Source organism: Pezoporus flaviventris, unplaced genomic scaffold (assembly GCF_033815535.1).
Source record: "Pezoporus flaviventris isolate CSIRO_AGI_PZ_B2104156 unplaced genomic scaffold, CSIRO_AGI_Pfla_v1 ptg000026l, whole genome shotgun sequence".
Lineage (NCBI taxonomy): Eukaryota > Metazoa > Chordata > Aves > Psittaciformes > Psittacidae > Pezoporus > Pezoporus flaviventris.
Window position 1 is genome coordinate 204,180 of NW_026892574.1, and position 14,755 is coordinate 218,934.

General features: G+C 64.3%; 1 protein-coding gene across 1 annotated transcript in view; it reads right to left on the bottom strand.

Annotated features, from left to right (window-relative positions):
• Positions 1–300: 300 nt before the first annotated feature.
• Positions 301–14,755, bottom strand: part of BSN (bassoon presynaptic cytomatrix protein) — a 95,372-nt gene continuing 80,917 nt past the window's right edge. Inside the window, exons 5-12 of the mRNA XM_061458239.1 lie at positions 7,778–14,410; positions 4,969–7,078; positions 3,907–4,655; positions 3,513–3,606; positions 3,251–3,391; positions 3,031–3,085; positions 2,849–2,945; positions 301–2,384 (exon numbers count right to left, since the gene is read on the bottom strand). Coding sequence (XP_061314223.1) covers positions 3,045–3,085; positions 3,251–3,391; positions 3,513–3,606; positions 3,907–4,655; positions 4,969–7,078; positions 7,778–14,410 — 9,768 coding nt within the window. The 3' untranslated portion in view covers positions 301–2,384; positions 2,849–2,945; positions 3,031–3,044. The remainder of the gene's footprint in view (positions 2,385–2,848; positions 2,946–3,030; positions 3,086–3,250; positions 3,392–3,512; positions 3,607–3,906; positions 4,656–4,968; positions 7,079–7,777; positions 14,411–14,755) is intronic.

Genomic DNA, 14,755 nt, shown 5'->3' on the forward strand with positions numbered 1-14,755 from the left:
TGAGGCGACCCCTGGTGGGCACGCGCGGCGCCGCCACCGCTGCCGCAGGAGGTGCGGGGTTCGGGGCCGCTGCCGGCCGGGGGCACTCGTTCACCGCGGGCCTCTGGGCCGCCCCGGAGCGGTACCCCCGGCAGGCGGCTGCAGCGCTGAGTGTCGCTCTGGATGCAGGCTGAGGAGATCGGGCCCCACCGGGACCCCCATCCCGCCGGTGCTGGGCACCGGCCAGACCCGCACTCCCAGCCCTGCCGATGTCCCGGCCCCCCCCCCCCCCCTCCGCAGGCAGGAATCGGGGCCAGTCGGTGGTTTGTGTCAAGTCCTTTTTATTCTGTTCCCACAGAAACACCTGGTGAGGGGGCAGCTTCTGGGAGGGAGTCACGACACAGCGGCGGGGCGGCACGGCACGGTACAGCACGGTACGGCACGGAACGGGGTCACTACGGGTGGCACAGAGCACAGCAGACACGCACACCGTCACAATGTTCAGAGGGAGCGCACCCGGCATCGCGCCTACTGCTGCCAACGGCGCCCGGCCCTTCGCACCCTCCGTCCCCCCGCGCCGGCCAGCAGACTGCAGCCTGGCGGCCCGGCGGGGTGGGACACGTGCCCCCAGTCCCGGCGGACACCAAGGCGAGGTGGCGGGTGTGCTCGGGCGGCAGAACGGGCCTCGGCGGGGGTCTCAGTCCCGCGGGCAGTTTACACACTGTACAAGTATTTACAGCGCGAGGGGCAGCGGGGCCCGGAGGAGGAACCCACTTGTCATCAATGGGTGCTCGCAAGGGTAGGGCTGTCCTCCGTTCCCCCCACGAGAACTCCACGCTCCCTCTGGTCCCACAGCTGCTGGCCTCTTCCCCAGCCTTGGGGCAGGCAGAGCCGCCACAAGGGACCTGCCGCAGAGCGTGGGCATCCCTCGGGAACTGGGCCCTTGATAACAAGTGCATAAATCTGCAAAGAGCTTTCAGTACAGCGATGGACTGATGGAAAAGAGAAAAAGAAAAGTCCAGGCAAAGAACAGCAAGCACTGAAAGGCGGGTGGAACCGTGCAGAGAAGTAGCAAGCCATGCTCTACGACGGGACAGACGGTCACGGGCGCTAGGGCTGCCCTTTGGCAAAGTGGCCCTCCGTGGGTCGAACATGCCACGAATTCATACGCACGGGTGGTTGGTAAAGAGTAAGTTCTTGGGTCGCTCGGCGGCACGCTTTGCGATGAAACCCTTTAGGCGCGACATTAAACCGATTAGCTATTCACAGGTCTTGTTCTGGAGTCGTGTTATTTCGTTGCATAGAACATCAGGCGGGTGAGCGGGGGCACTGGCGGGTGCTGCCGGCATGGGGAGGCAGCGGGGCGTGGGCAAGCCTCCTCCTTGCCTGCCAGCTGCTCCCCATCCCCAAGTAACCCCCTCCTGGCAGGGCGAGTGGGCTTTGGCCACCGGCCGCCGCACTGGCTGTCCCCACGAAATGGCTTGAGAAGGACTTGGATTGCACAGTAAGAGGAAGATACTGCCGGAGGCAAAGCTCTCCTGATCTTGTTCCACGGGATTTGTGCTCTTTTGTAGCCTCCTGCACTCTATTGCTTCTACAGACGACAGCCCGTGTGCTAACTCATCGCACAAAGCAAAGAGGGAAGAGGATTTGGTATAAAGTTTAGAAAACAAAACCAAAACCAAAACCAAAAGAACTCAAAAGAAACTGAGAAAAGAAAGGATCCCTCCCCAACGACGCCCCGTGCCCTCCCCAGTGTGGATGAGGTATACACAGAAATCAAAGTGGGATGATTAAGGCTGTTCTTGAAAGAAAAGGGGTGCCCGGCGGTGGGCGCGCTGGCTGTGTGGCAAGGGCAAGCGCGGCCCTTTCAATGCTTCCAATGGCTTCGGGGCGGCACTGAGTGCCGGGACATGTGCCCAGCTGGCGGCTGCGGCAGCAAAGGCCGGCCGTGCCACCTGTCAGAGTCCTATGGCCTCGTATTTCAGTAGTGAAACAGTGTTAGGTCCTAGCTGACGCGCTCCGGGGGCTCCCCGGTGGGGCCAGGAGCGGGCCACAGTGCAGGGGCCGCGGGGACACCCTGGTGGGGCGGACGGGGTCAGGAAGGAGGAACGGCGCACATGGCACCCAGCCCTCAGAAGGGGAAAAACCTATGAAGAGGCCAGAGCTGGAGTTTGGAGGGAGCAACTCTGTGTATAATCTTGAGAAAGGGCCACGGCCCACCTACGGGGCCTGACCCGATGCTCCGGATCAGGCCTGTCCCCTTGGGGCGGCTGCTGGGGCTTTGCCGTGTGCGCACCGGAGCTGCTCGCCAGGCGTGGGGGGCACCTGCCCCAGGGCGTCCGCTGGGGCCCCGTTTGGCCGCCGTTTGGTCCAGCATCCAGGGATTGCCCTGCTTTCAAAAGCTTGCAAGAGACACAGAGAGAGGCGTTGGCACGAGCAGCGATGTCCCCGCGGAAGGGACCCTATCACATGGGCCTTGGCAAGCCAAGTGGCGCTGCTGGCAGAGCAGCTGCTGCCACCCCCATGCTGGACGGGCTCCCGGAGCAGAGCTCAGGCTGCCCAAACCTTCCCCACAAACCCAGGGTCTGCACCAGCATCCACGTGGCATCGGCTCACATGGCACTGCTGAGACTGGGGAACAAGGCCAAACCCCACGCCTGAGCTTGGGGCCGGCACTTGGGGATGAAGATGGGAATGAGTGGCTCAGTGTGAAGAGGACAGGGCTGCACCATGTCCTCCTCACCCTGGAGGCACGACTTGGCACGTGCCAGTGGGGACAGCGGTGCCATGGGAACCCCAGGGATGGCATGGAGGAGGGGACCGGTGCAATGGAGGGAACTTGTGTGCAGCTGCCCCGGACACTCACTGTTATACTCAGAGTCTGGCGCCGTGTGCTGAATTCAGTGGCTTCTTCATAGGTTTTTCCACTGCAACGACTCGATCTCCACTCGCTTCCCAAACTCCTGCAGCAGGAGGGAACAGCAGGGCGTCAGGCCTGGCCAGGGCATCGAGAGCTTGTGGCACAGCGCCCGGCGCGGCTGCACTCACCTTGTGCCGTTCTCTCACCAGAACGAAGTGAACTTCTTGCCAAAAGCTGACACCGCTGTGGGGAAGGCAGGAGAGGTGTCAGCATGGCGCAGACACCCTGGTCCCCACCTCACCAGATCCCAAACCGCAGGAGCACCGTGGCCACCCCCAAGGTGCCCGACTGAGTGTTGGTGCAGGAGAGCACCACCGTGCCATCCCCATCCCCTGGTGCAGCCCTCACCTTCAGTCAATTTGCCTGCCTGTTCCGCTGCCCCCCCTGGCAGGATTTTGGAGAAGACACTCTCTCCTTCCGCCCCGGGCTGCCCCATGGCTGTGCCGGCAGGACCACGCGGCCCGGGTGCCCTTGGACCGGCCTTGACATCTGCTAGGGGACAAATGAAGCCACCATTAGCAGGGGATGGCCATGGGAGCTCGGCTGAGCCGCAGGGGTGCCAGGCAGCCAGTGTGGGGGTGAATGGCAGTGTGCTGCCAGACCTACTGACCTGCTGCTCCCAGAGGCTGTGATGTGGGCGCTCTCCCCGGCTGCTGTGGCACTTTTGCTGCAGGTTTGGGTGCATCCGTCTGCTCCGGTTTTGGCTGGAACAGGGAAAATAACTCTTAGAGAGCATCCTCTAGGGGTGGCATGGGCAGGGAGGCGACACCAAAAACCCCAAACACTGCTCCACAGCCCCAAAAGAGGCAGCAAGGGATCTAAGGCATGGGGATGGCCCCTCCTGGGTCCCTTCAAAGGGACTGCTGCTCCTGTGGCACTCAGGGTGGCTATGGTGGGCACATGGGTAGAATACATCTTGCCCCATGGCTCCCATTCCTAAACCCCTGCCAGCCCTTGCCCATGGCAATGCTGCGTGGCCAGGACACAGCTGAGCCAGTACTTACCGCCGGCGCTGGGTGCCCTCCTGGCTGTGCATGGACTGTGGCCGGTGCCTTCCCTGCGGCCTGCGCTGGCCCTGGCTGCTGCTGCTGCTGCGGTGGCCGGGCCGATGGGGGTCCCTGCGTCCTGCCCCTCGCCTCAGGCTGCGCTGAGCCCGTGGGCTGGGCAGCCTGCCTTGCCGCCGGCTGCTGCCGTGCTGCCTGCTGCCCTGCCTGCTGCTGTCTGCTCGCCGGCTGCTGCGTGTGTGTGAGGGGCTCCTGCTTCGGCGCTGGGGTGGCCGGCCCGTGTGGCTGGGGAGGCTTCTGCGCCTTGGGGGTCTCAGCGCCGTGGTGGTGAGCAGTAGGGCGGGACGATGGGGTGTACTCAGCAGAGCTGGGGCCGTAGGGTGCGGGCGCACGGGGCTCAGGCTGCTGCGCCTTCTTGGTGGCAGCCGGTGGCCCGTGGCCTCGGGGCTCGTGGCGGCTGGGCTCTCGTGGGTGCTGCTTGGCCGAGCGGCGCGGGGGCTCATCGCCGGCGTGCCGGGAGCTGCCAGCATGGCGATCGTACTCCCTGTGGTGCCGGTGCTCGCGGTGCTGGGGGTAGTCATCGTGCTGCCATGGGTCCTCGTCGAGGGGCTCGTCGTAGTCATGGTAGGTGTGCTTAACGGGGGGTCTCTTCTGCGAGGAAGAGTGGCCACCGTAGTGCCTGACCCGCTCCGCGCGTGCCTCCCTGGGCTTATCAAACCAGTCTGTCTCCTCCTGACCCAAATGATAGGCTTCAGAAACCAAAAACAAACCACAGTCAATGTCTCGGTCAAGGCTGCCCGGGTGGAAGCCATGCAATGATGAGGGAGAGGCAAGCAGCGGGCACGCGCGCAGGGGACAGCCCGTTGCCGGTGGGGATGGGACGCGGCACGGCAGGGCACGGTGTGGGACCGGTGGGACCGGCTAACACCGAACACCCAGGGCAAGGGGAGGAAGGCACATGTCAAGCAAACTGAGGCGGTGAAAGTGTCTCTGCGTACGAGCGGACGGGCATGCCCCGGGGAAGTGCCATGCTCTGGGGTGGTCACCACGGGTAGCCGTTACCTTCGCTGTCCGAGACAACGCAATGGGCATCATCCATGCCGTAGCCCTCCTCATGCTTGTACGAGTGACTCCTTGGCACGTCTTTGATGTGCTTTTGTACATCAGGCAACGAGTGGCTGGAGCAGAACTGGGAGCAGGGGTCCCCTGCTGACTGGGGACCGGGCCCCCCGGCAGCACGTGGTGCCCCCACCGCCTTCCCCAGGGGGCTGACAGGGCTCTCCTCCTCTGAGGGCTGTGTGCGGATGGGTGCCCGCCCACGGCTCTGGCTCATGCTGAGGGACGAGGGCTTGGAGCCACCTTTCTGGGAGCGCTCTGTGCCCTCCCGCTCATAGGACTTGCTCCGGCTGCCTGCCTCCCTGCCAGAGGACTTCTCCACCCCATAGCCAGAGGAGCGGGTTCTGCCGGCGGCATAGACCCGCTCCTCCTCGTCTACCAGATCCCGGCTGGAGACACCGTAGTACTTCTGCTGCTCATAGACGTTCTTCTTCAGGCCATAGGTGATCTCCTCCTGCAACTTCTTGGCCCTGGAGGCCACGTTGCTGCTGCCGACTGAGCTTGTCGCTGAATAGGAGGCCAGGTCTGACTCCACGTCTTTGGCTTCTTCGATGGGGGAGAACTTGGAGATCTTCTGCTCCATGCCCTGCTTCCTGTGCTTGCTGCGCTTTGAGGAGACAACGGCCGGTGCCAGGTTCTTGGATGAATGTTTCGGTAGAGCTGCACCAGAGCCGTGCTTGTCCACCCTTGAGGAGTGCCGGTACTCACTGTCCCCATAGTAGTAGGATGAGCCGGTAGAGCCACCTGACACCCTGCCATTGGTCTCCGTGCCCCGATGGTAGCTGTTCTTCCCTCGATAGTCGTGGCCATGGTGGTCATAGATGTCCTCCTCAGACTCCTCCTCAGCTTTGCTGTAGCAGCAGGGCCGGCTGGAGCTCTCGGCATCCCCCAGCTCGCTCTTCTCTCTGCCATGGCGGCTGTCAGTGCCTGTGCCCGTTGGCTCTGCTTTCTGCCCCTCCACTGCTGGGCTCTCCTTGGTGAGCTCGCTGATGTCCTCGATCATCACGTAGTTACGGGGGATGTTCTGCTCCAGGCTGGTGTAGAGGGACTCTGAAGAGAAGCTTGCTGAGGGGCCTGGAGCTGCACTGGCTCTCTCAGCCTGACGGGCCTCTGGTGCCTTGTACTGCTCATAGCTACCGCTGGCTGGCGCGGTGCTGAAGGTGACATCGGGAATGGCGGAGGAGGTGGTGGCTGCGCCAATGACCTCGTAGTTGGTGGGGATCTTCTGTTCCAGGTCAGCCAGAGAGGTCTGCCGTGGCTTCTGGTGCGCACCAGCTACGTCTGCTGGGCTCTGGAAGAGGGCAGGCTGTGCCGCTGGCATGGTGGCCGCTCCGGCAAAGGCGCTCGGGGCTTGGTAGGGGTTTTGGGGCTGGAAGCCCGGCTGGCCTGGAGTGCCCAGCTCTGGGTATGCAGCGCCGGGGGCTGTGAAGGCACCAGGCGAGGCGAAGGCAGGCAGTGGGGCCGCTGGCAAGCCATCCTGTGCGGTGCTGGCTGCGGGGTACTGGGGATGCTGCAGGCGTGGCGGCGGGAAAGCAGCGGGGCCCTGCGGGGCAGGGTATGGGTAGGCGCCGTAGGAGGCAGCGGCAAAGTCAGGGTACTGCCCGGCGGGCACAGGGCGCAGGCCGGTGCCGTCATAGGCGGCGAGGCGCAGGCTGTGCAGCTCGCTGTCCGACAGGTAGTCGCGGCGGTCCCCGGCGCAGCGCAGGTAAGGGTGGTCTCGCCCACCTCCACGCTCCTTCAGCAGCGATTCCTTGCGCTGGGTGATGCCCAGCTCCAGGTACTTCAGCTTGGCGTCGATCTCCTTCTCCTCCTCGTCCAGCTCTGCCTGCTTCTTCCGCAGCTTGGTGGCCTCGTGCTCCACCAGCCTCAGGTCACGGTCCAGCTCCTTCAGCAGGCTGGCCTTGGTGACTGGTGCGGTGGCTTTGGGTGCCAGGCTGCTCAGGTAGAGCTGGGGGGTGGCTGAGCTGGCCAGGGGCACATGGGGCTCCTCGGGTGGTGGGCTGGGCAGTGTCCGCTTCACCTTCCGTGACAGTGGGCTTGACTGCAGCCCCCCAACCTGCAAAACAAAGGAACGCTTGGTCAGTGATGCAGGAGGGTGTCCCCCCATGCTCCCCCTTGAGTATCATGGAGCTCCTCCCATGCCCAGAGGTTGCGGTCAGGCAGCCACGGTGCACGTGTTCCCCCATGCACTGAGGAAGCAGCATTTATGTAAAAGCACAATAAATAGGATGGAAGTAACAGGCAGGGCGCTTTCAGTGAGTAATTCCGAGGGTGGCAGCTGGCCAAGCGCCGTGACGGCCCCGTGCCACAAGAAATGCTTTCTGTCCTCAGGTGTTTGGCTTCAGAGAGAGGTTGGAGCTGCTCCTGCCCTGCATATTGCCCCAGGGCTCTTTGCTGGGCACTTGGCAGCCCAAGGGGACAAAGGTGGGAATAAGAGCCACCAACACCCAAACCAGAGCCATGCATGTCGGCTGCTCCCTGGGAGAGGAAGAGGACACAGCTGGGGCAGGGGACAGGGTACAACCCTGACAGCCAGCAGCAGCTCCTGCCCACCGATGGGCTCGTGCAGCCCATGGATCTCCAGGGCCTCCCTCCAGCAGCCAGCTTTGGTCTGTGTCCACTGGCTGTCACCAGTCACTGTGAAAAGCCAGCTTTTTAAATCATTAATTGCCGCAGTGCTAATGAAACCAGAATGTCCCGAGGCGCCTCCTGAGGCCATTCCCCGAGGGAATGTTTGTTCCCCATGCTGACATACCTGTGTGCCAGGGAGCAGCGCATGCTGGTAGAGGGAGAACCTGTCCTTGCCGGCCTCCTCGGCAGTGGGGCTGATGGGCTTGGGGTCTGAGAGGGAGCGCTGCATGGTCTTGATGGGTCGCGGCAGCGTCTGCTGGCGGGGGGACAAGTCGGTGGTGAAGTGCTTCTGCGGGGGGACGTGAGCCTTGTTCAGCCGCTCACTGGTGGCGAAGGAGGACTCCAGGAGGCGATGGGGCGACAAGGGAGAGACAGGCGAGTAGAGGACCTGAGGAGAGCGGGGCGGCTGGCGGGTCACCAGCTGGGAGAGGGACTCGGCCGGCAGATGGGACTGGTAGCCAATTTCCAGGGGATCAGGTTTCTTCTTCTCAAATTTGCCCAGGGTCTGCTGCCGGATGGCGTGGGGGTCCAGGGGGCCTGTGCTCATCATCTGAAGGTTGGTGGAGTAGGGCGGGATGGTGGTGGGCACCGTCAGCTGGGGCACCACGACGCCGGGCTGGGGGGCTGGCTCTGGCTCCGTCTGACACGCCAGGCTCTCGCCACGCTGTGTCTTCTCCGGAGCTGAGATGTACTTGATGATCTCCACCCGGGGGTCGTGGGTGGTGATGTGGATGGAGGGGGAGACGCGGAGGAGCTGGTCGGGCTCTGTCTGCACCGAGCAGTCGCTGATGGTCTGGATGCCCACGCTGGCCATACCGCGGGCTGTACCCTCCGCCTTGCCCTCGGCACCAGCCTCCGTGTGCCGCGAGGGCCGGGAGCGTCGGCGGCGCACGGGCTGCTCCCACTCCCCGCTGTCCTCCTCATCCGTCTGCACGCTGCAGTCGGTGCTGCGCCGCGCCCGCCGCCGCCGTGACAGCAGGTACCGCTCCTCGCTGTCCTCCTCGTCCGTCTGCACACTGCTGTCCGCCGTCTTCCTCCCCGCAAAGGCTTCCCGCGAAGCCTCCTTCTCGTAGGCGTCCCGCAGCCGGGGCATCGAGTTCCTCTTCTTGATGCCCCGTCCAGGCTCCCAGGAATCCTCGGCTTGCAGCGACATGTCCGAGGCCGAGCTGCTGAGCGGGCGCTGTGGCGCGGGGTAGCGGGGCCCGGCAGGGCCATCCAGCGGCGCCTGGCTGGGTGGCGGCCACGCGTGCCCGTTGTGCTGCGGCAGACCCCGCGGCCCCTCGGCAGGCCCCTCGGGTGGGCGGGCGCTGGGTTCGGCGGGCGCGGGGAACGCGCTCTTCTGCCTCTTCTGCTCCTCGAGCTGCTGCTGCAGCTGGTGCTGGAGCTGGTGGATGTGCTCGAGCTGCAGGCGCTGCTGTGCGAGCTGCTCCCGCTGCAGCGCCAGCTGCGCGTGCCGCTCCTCTTGCTGCTGCTGCAGCACCTGCTGCTTGATGCACTGCAGCTCCTGCAGCTCCCGCTGCACCAGCAGCTGCTCCTTCTCCCGGTGCCGCTGCAGCTCCGCTCGCTCCCGCTCCAGCTCCTCCTGCAGCCGCAGCTGGCGCAGCTTCTCCAGCTCCACGCGCTCCCGCTCCAGCTGCAGCACGTGCTCCTGCTGCTTGCGCTGCCGCTCCTCCTCCCGCTCCCGCTCCTCCCGCTGCGCACCTCCATCCTGAGCTGCCTTGGCCACCGGCGCTGCCTGCCCGCCCTCCTTGCTGGCCGCCGGTGCCGCTGGCCCCTCGGCACGGGGAGCGGCTCCCGCCGGCTCCGCTCTCTGCAAGCCACTGGTGGTGGGGACTTTGGGAGCGGGACTGGCACCCGCTGCCGCCGGTGCTGTGCTGATGGGCTTGCCCAGGTACACGGGTGTCTCCATCAGTGAGGCTGGCGGGGCCGGCCGGCTCGGCGCTGGGTAGCGGTAGAGGCCCTGTGCTGCCAGTGGGACACGGGGGGTGACGACCGGCAGCCTGGCCAGGCTGGCCAGAGGCACCGCTGCCACACCGCCCGGGCTGTAGGGTCTGTAGAGCCCACGCAGCATGGGCCGCAGCACCGAGGCTGGCTGGGTGGTGATGGGCAGCGTGGAGGCGATGGGCGTGTTGATGGTTGAGTAGATCATGCCGTCGGCGGCCCGCACGGTGGCGGTGGAAGGGAACATCTGCCGGATGGTGCCCAGGCGGACGCCGGGGATGTTGTACTGTGCCAGGCTGCCGAAGCCCTGCCGCCCCTCAGGGAAGCTGGGGTTGTACATCCCGCTGGGTTTGGGGGGCACAGGGCCCTGCTGTGGAGCCGCCACCCCGCCCGGCCCCCCTGGCCCGGCACCGGGGCCGTAGGGCATCAGGTCGGGGCCATTGGCGTGCCGGCCGCCATACTGGTCCATGGAGTTGAGGGCCGCGCACATGCGGCTGATCTCCCGTGCTGTGGTGGCACTGTAGTGGGCCAGACTGGACTCCTGGAAGCTGGCCAGGTCTGCCCGGGGCGAGAAGCGGTAGTCAGAGTAGATGTTGGAGGCTGAGCTGTACCTGCGCATGGGCAGCGGGCGGCCCAGCAGCTCCGCTGGCTGGCGGAGGTCGGAGAAGGAGCCATACTGCAGCCCCTGGCCCAGGTACCCCTCCTCGGCGAAGCCCACGCTGTAGGAGTGCTTCATGGTGCTGAGGTCCACAGCGGCATCACCCGCTGGGGAGGCGAAGGGCTGATCCCCCTTTGTGGGGTAGTAGCCCACCCCAATTTCGGAGAGGTTTGTGTCTGACATGGAGGAGTAGAGGCGGCCGAAGGCGCCACTGGGGTAAAACTTCTGCTCCTCGTAGACTGGGGGTGCCGGTGCTGGCTGCTCACGGAAGGGGAAGGTCTCCGTCAGCTCTGGCTCCCTGCTGCCATAGAGGGGCCCACTGGCTTTCCGGCCAGGCGCTGCTGCCTCCCCAGCTTTCTTCTCTGGCATCTTGGAGGTGGGGTTGAAGGCGCCGGTGCAGCTGCCACCAAAGGGGAACTTGTAGACCACGTCACAGCAGGCAACCTGGCTCTCTGGCTTCATGCCCGTGAGGTCCAGAACATTGGCCGGTGGTTCCTCCTTCAGCACTTTGGTCACTGGGCCAGCTGCTGCCTCCTCCATCTGCACCATCATCACCTGGGACTTCTTCCCACCCAGGGCAAGGAGAGGGCTCTGGCTTTTTAGCTCCACCGGCACTGCCCGGTACAGCTCTGATCCTGGCTCTGGCAGGAAGGGCTGCTGGAGGCCACCAACATTCTGTGCTGCACCGGTCTGTGTGATGAGCATGTCCTTCTTCACCATCTGTCCCGGCACACCGTACCTTGCAAACTTGGGCTGGGGGGCAGCGGAGGGCTCAGACTTGGCAACAGGCACCCCACTGGCTCTGACAGCAGCCGTCTGGACGCCCTGCTCCACCTGCTTCACCTGTGCCAAGCACACTGGGCTCCCGGTCCCCTGCCCGAAGTCCACCCGGCTCTGGAAAGGGTCTCCATAGACCACGGGCTGCTTGGGCTGCGAGAGGAGCATGGGGGAGGCGATGGCCAGGCTGGCAGTGCTGGCTGCTGCGATGATGGCGTGGGGCTGCTCCTGTGCGTTGAGGTTGATGATCAGGGGCTGGATGGCTGTGGACTGCCGGCTCGGGATGTGGTCCAAGGTCAGGCAGTACTTCCTGGCCTCTGTGGCCAAGGAGGTGAGATCCATGCCTTGGTCTGTTATGATGATGGGGGCAGATTTCAGCGCGGTCCGTAAGTCCATGGCGTTAGTGCTCGGCACCTTGGGCCCTGGCTCGACCCGGGATGTGCCGGGGATGGAGGAAATGCGGCAGAGGGAGATGTTTTCTGCAGGGAGTGCTCCCCAGCCGTACAGCCCCGTGATGCCATCAGCAGCTGAAGTCACAGCGGGTGCCTTCTGGGTGTGCTCCTTCACCGGCTGTACCCTGATGTAGGCAGTCAGCGGCTGCTCCGTCTCTGGCGCCTGGCTGTAGCCGTGTGCTGGCAGCTGCCGGCTCGGCTTGGTGGGCGATGAGGTGGGAGATGTTGAGGAGCCGGAGCTGGTTGGCTTAGTCTGGCTGGCTGCGTCAGCCGCCAGAGGGATCAGCATGAAGGGAGCATCCTGTGAGGAGGGCTGCCGCACCAGGCGTGGGGAGCCCGCCCGGTGGGGTGTCTGCGTCCCCTGTGCTACCATGGGGGAAGAGGTGGGGGGGCTGGCGGTGGGACCCTCGTAGGGCAGGAGGGGGCTCTGCGTCTGCGTGGAAAACTCTGCCGTGGCCTTTGTGGTGCGGGTGGGACTCTGCGTGGGGGAGGTGGGTGAGAGGGGAGGGCTGGAGCTCTTGTAGAAGGTGTACGTCTTTGGTGGCAGGGGCTTGCTGTCGCTCACAGCCGGGAGCTTCTCCCTGGCTGTCTGCACACTGATCTCCACCACTGCCTTGCTTCTGCTGATGTCCTCCGTCTGCGAGCCGTAGCTGACAGTGCTCTTCACCGGGCTGTAGCTTCTGCTAGGTACGGATGGGGCCTCTGGAGCTGGGGAGCTGTAGGTGCGCAGCACGCTCCCAGGGCTGGCTGCTGCTGTTGTCACTGTGCTAGCACCTTTGCTGTAGGCGTAAGGAGTGGTAGGAGTCTTGAATGCTGGGCTGGGAGCTGCCGGGGTGCCCTGGAGCTTGGCTGGGTCTTGCCCCTCTTTTGCAAAATGCTGGGTGACCCGGACATCGGGAATGGCCTTGGCTGTGCTGCTGTCGGAAGTGGCAAAAGAGACGGGAGCGGAGAGCTGCGTGGGGCTGGTGCCAGGGGTGAGCGGGCCACCATTCTGCTTCATCAGGTCAGCGTAGGCACTCTCGGCATGGAGGAAGTGCTTCTCCTGGTACGTCTCCTCCTGCCCCTTTGTCTTCTCTCCCTGCTCAAGGGACAGGTCGAAGGAGGAGGACCGATGCATCCTGGAGATGCTCTGTGAGGTCTGTAGGATCTCCTCATACACCGCTCCTGCCTTCCCGCTTGGATAGCTGGGCTGGGAGGGGTGTGCGGGGCCACCATCGTATCGGTACTCCTCCGTGTACTGGTAATCGAAGCTGTTCTTCTGGCCCTCGGTGCCGTGGTAGCTGACCTGCTGGTAGGTGCTGCCGTAGGAAACCGCTGGCTGAGCCTGCTGGACCTGCTGCTTCTGCATCATCTCTGCCTTCCTCATCATCTCCTCGTAGGCTTCCTCAGCGCTCTTGAGGGGCTTGCTGGCAGGCTGGCTGGGGCTGCTCTCCCCCTTCTCCGTCGGGGAGTACAGTGACATGAAGGTGGGCAGGTTGTATTCGCTGCCTGACTTGTACAGCTTGGAGGTCACTGCATCAAAGCTCTCAGCCTCTGAGTCGATGGAGGGTGAGTACTCAGAACAGGAGGAGCGGTGCAGCTCCTCCATCTCTGCCGCCTGCCGCAGCTCCTCAGTGGGGGAGGCATCCTCGATGGGGGAGAGGTTGCTGGGGGGGGTTTTGGAGCGCTCTCTCCTCCGCTGGGCCCTCAGCTCCTCCTTGTCGCGCTTGGTCTTGCGTGCCGTGCTCCGGATGCGCTGCTGCTCCACCTCCCGCATCTTCTCCTGCTCCCGCAGCAGCTCTTCTTCCTCCCGCAGCTCCTCCTCCTCAGATGAGTCCTCAATGGTGGGCAGCAAGGGACCATGCGAGCGGTGGCGAGCCTTTCTCTGCTGCTTCACCTCCTCCAGGCGCTGTCGACGGCTGGGGCTGCTGTCACTGTCTTCCTCCAGGGAGGAGATGGAGGTGGGTGAAGTGCCCGAGGTGTAGCTGGGTGTCGTGGCTGGCAGGGTGGAGGAGTACTCGCCCCGGGAGCGCTCTTCGGGGGAGCCCGTCAGGCTCTCCATCTCCAGCTCAGGCTCCCGGTCTAGGCTGGCATCCACCTCCTGCCCTATCTCCATCTCCCGGCCGTAGCCAGTTGTGCTGTTCAGCTCGATGGTCTTGAAGCGCCGCAGCCCGCCCTGTGCCGTGCTCAGGTCATCACCCTCTGCTGTCTCCACCTCCTTTCTCTCCTCATACATGCTGCTGGCACCATGTGGCAGGCGCCGCTTAGCGGGCTCTTTGCCCTTCTCTGCCTCGGCCTTCTGCCCAGCTTTGGGGACGCTGTACTTGGTGCGCCCATAGCCTTCCTCCTCCTCCTCTTCGAGGTTGTCCTCCTCTGCGCTCATCTCCAGGATCTGCCTCCGCATGAACTCCTCATCGCTCACGTCAGCCTCACGGCCCTTGGGCCGGGGAGGTACCGGGGAGAAGCCCCCTTCGCTGCTGTCCTCCACGTAGTCGTGCCGCAGCTTGCTGCCGAACTCATCCGACGACTCCGCGCTCTCCCTCCGCTCCCGCTGGTTCTCCCACTCCAGCGAGTCCTCATCCTCCTCCAGGATGTCCTCCAGCTCCTCATCCGAGTCGAAGGCTTCGGGGGTGATGGAGAGGTACCGTGGCCGCTGCCGCTGCCGCTGCTCCTCCCGCGGCTCCGTGCTGCTCTTGCCACGCTCAGTGGGCTCCGGCGGTGCACCCCGGCCCTCCAGGAGAGGCCGCATGCTGCTCTCCAGCTTGGTGAGCTCAGAGGGGCTGGGGGGACTCTGCCCGGCCAGCCCGGTGCTGCTCAGCTTCTCCTCCTCCTGCTGCACCAGGCCTGTGATCTCGCTCTGCGAGCTGGAGATGCCATCAGAGGAGTATCCGGTGTCGCTCAGGCTCTGGGGGCTGCGGGACAGGTCCGGGGGGTAAGGCTTGCTCCCATCCTGTTGGCAAGAGACAGCACAGCATCAGACACAGGCAGCTGTGGGGCTGCTGCCCTGCTAAGCCCAAATCCTCTTCTTGGAAGCATGCGGAAAGTCTGGGCAGCACTGGGAGCCAGCCCAGCATGATGGCTGGGGGCCACCCAGTGTCACCCCTATCAGTGGTGTCTTGCAAACGGGGCATAGCACAGCAAATGTCTCCAGGAGCAAAGGCACTGTGGGACCCATAAATACATTTAAGAAACTGGGCCCCATCAGTATCATCTGTCCTCAGTAACAAACACAAGACATCTGTCTAATGGCAATATTGACAGCTTTCACTGCCCATCACTTAGAGAGCCAGTGAGG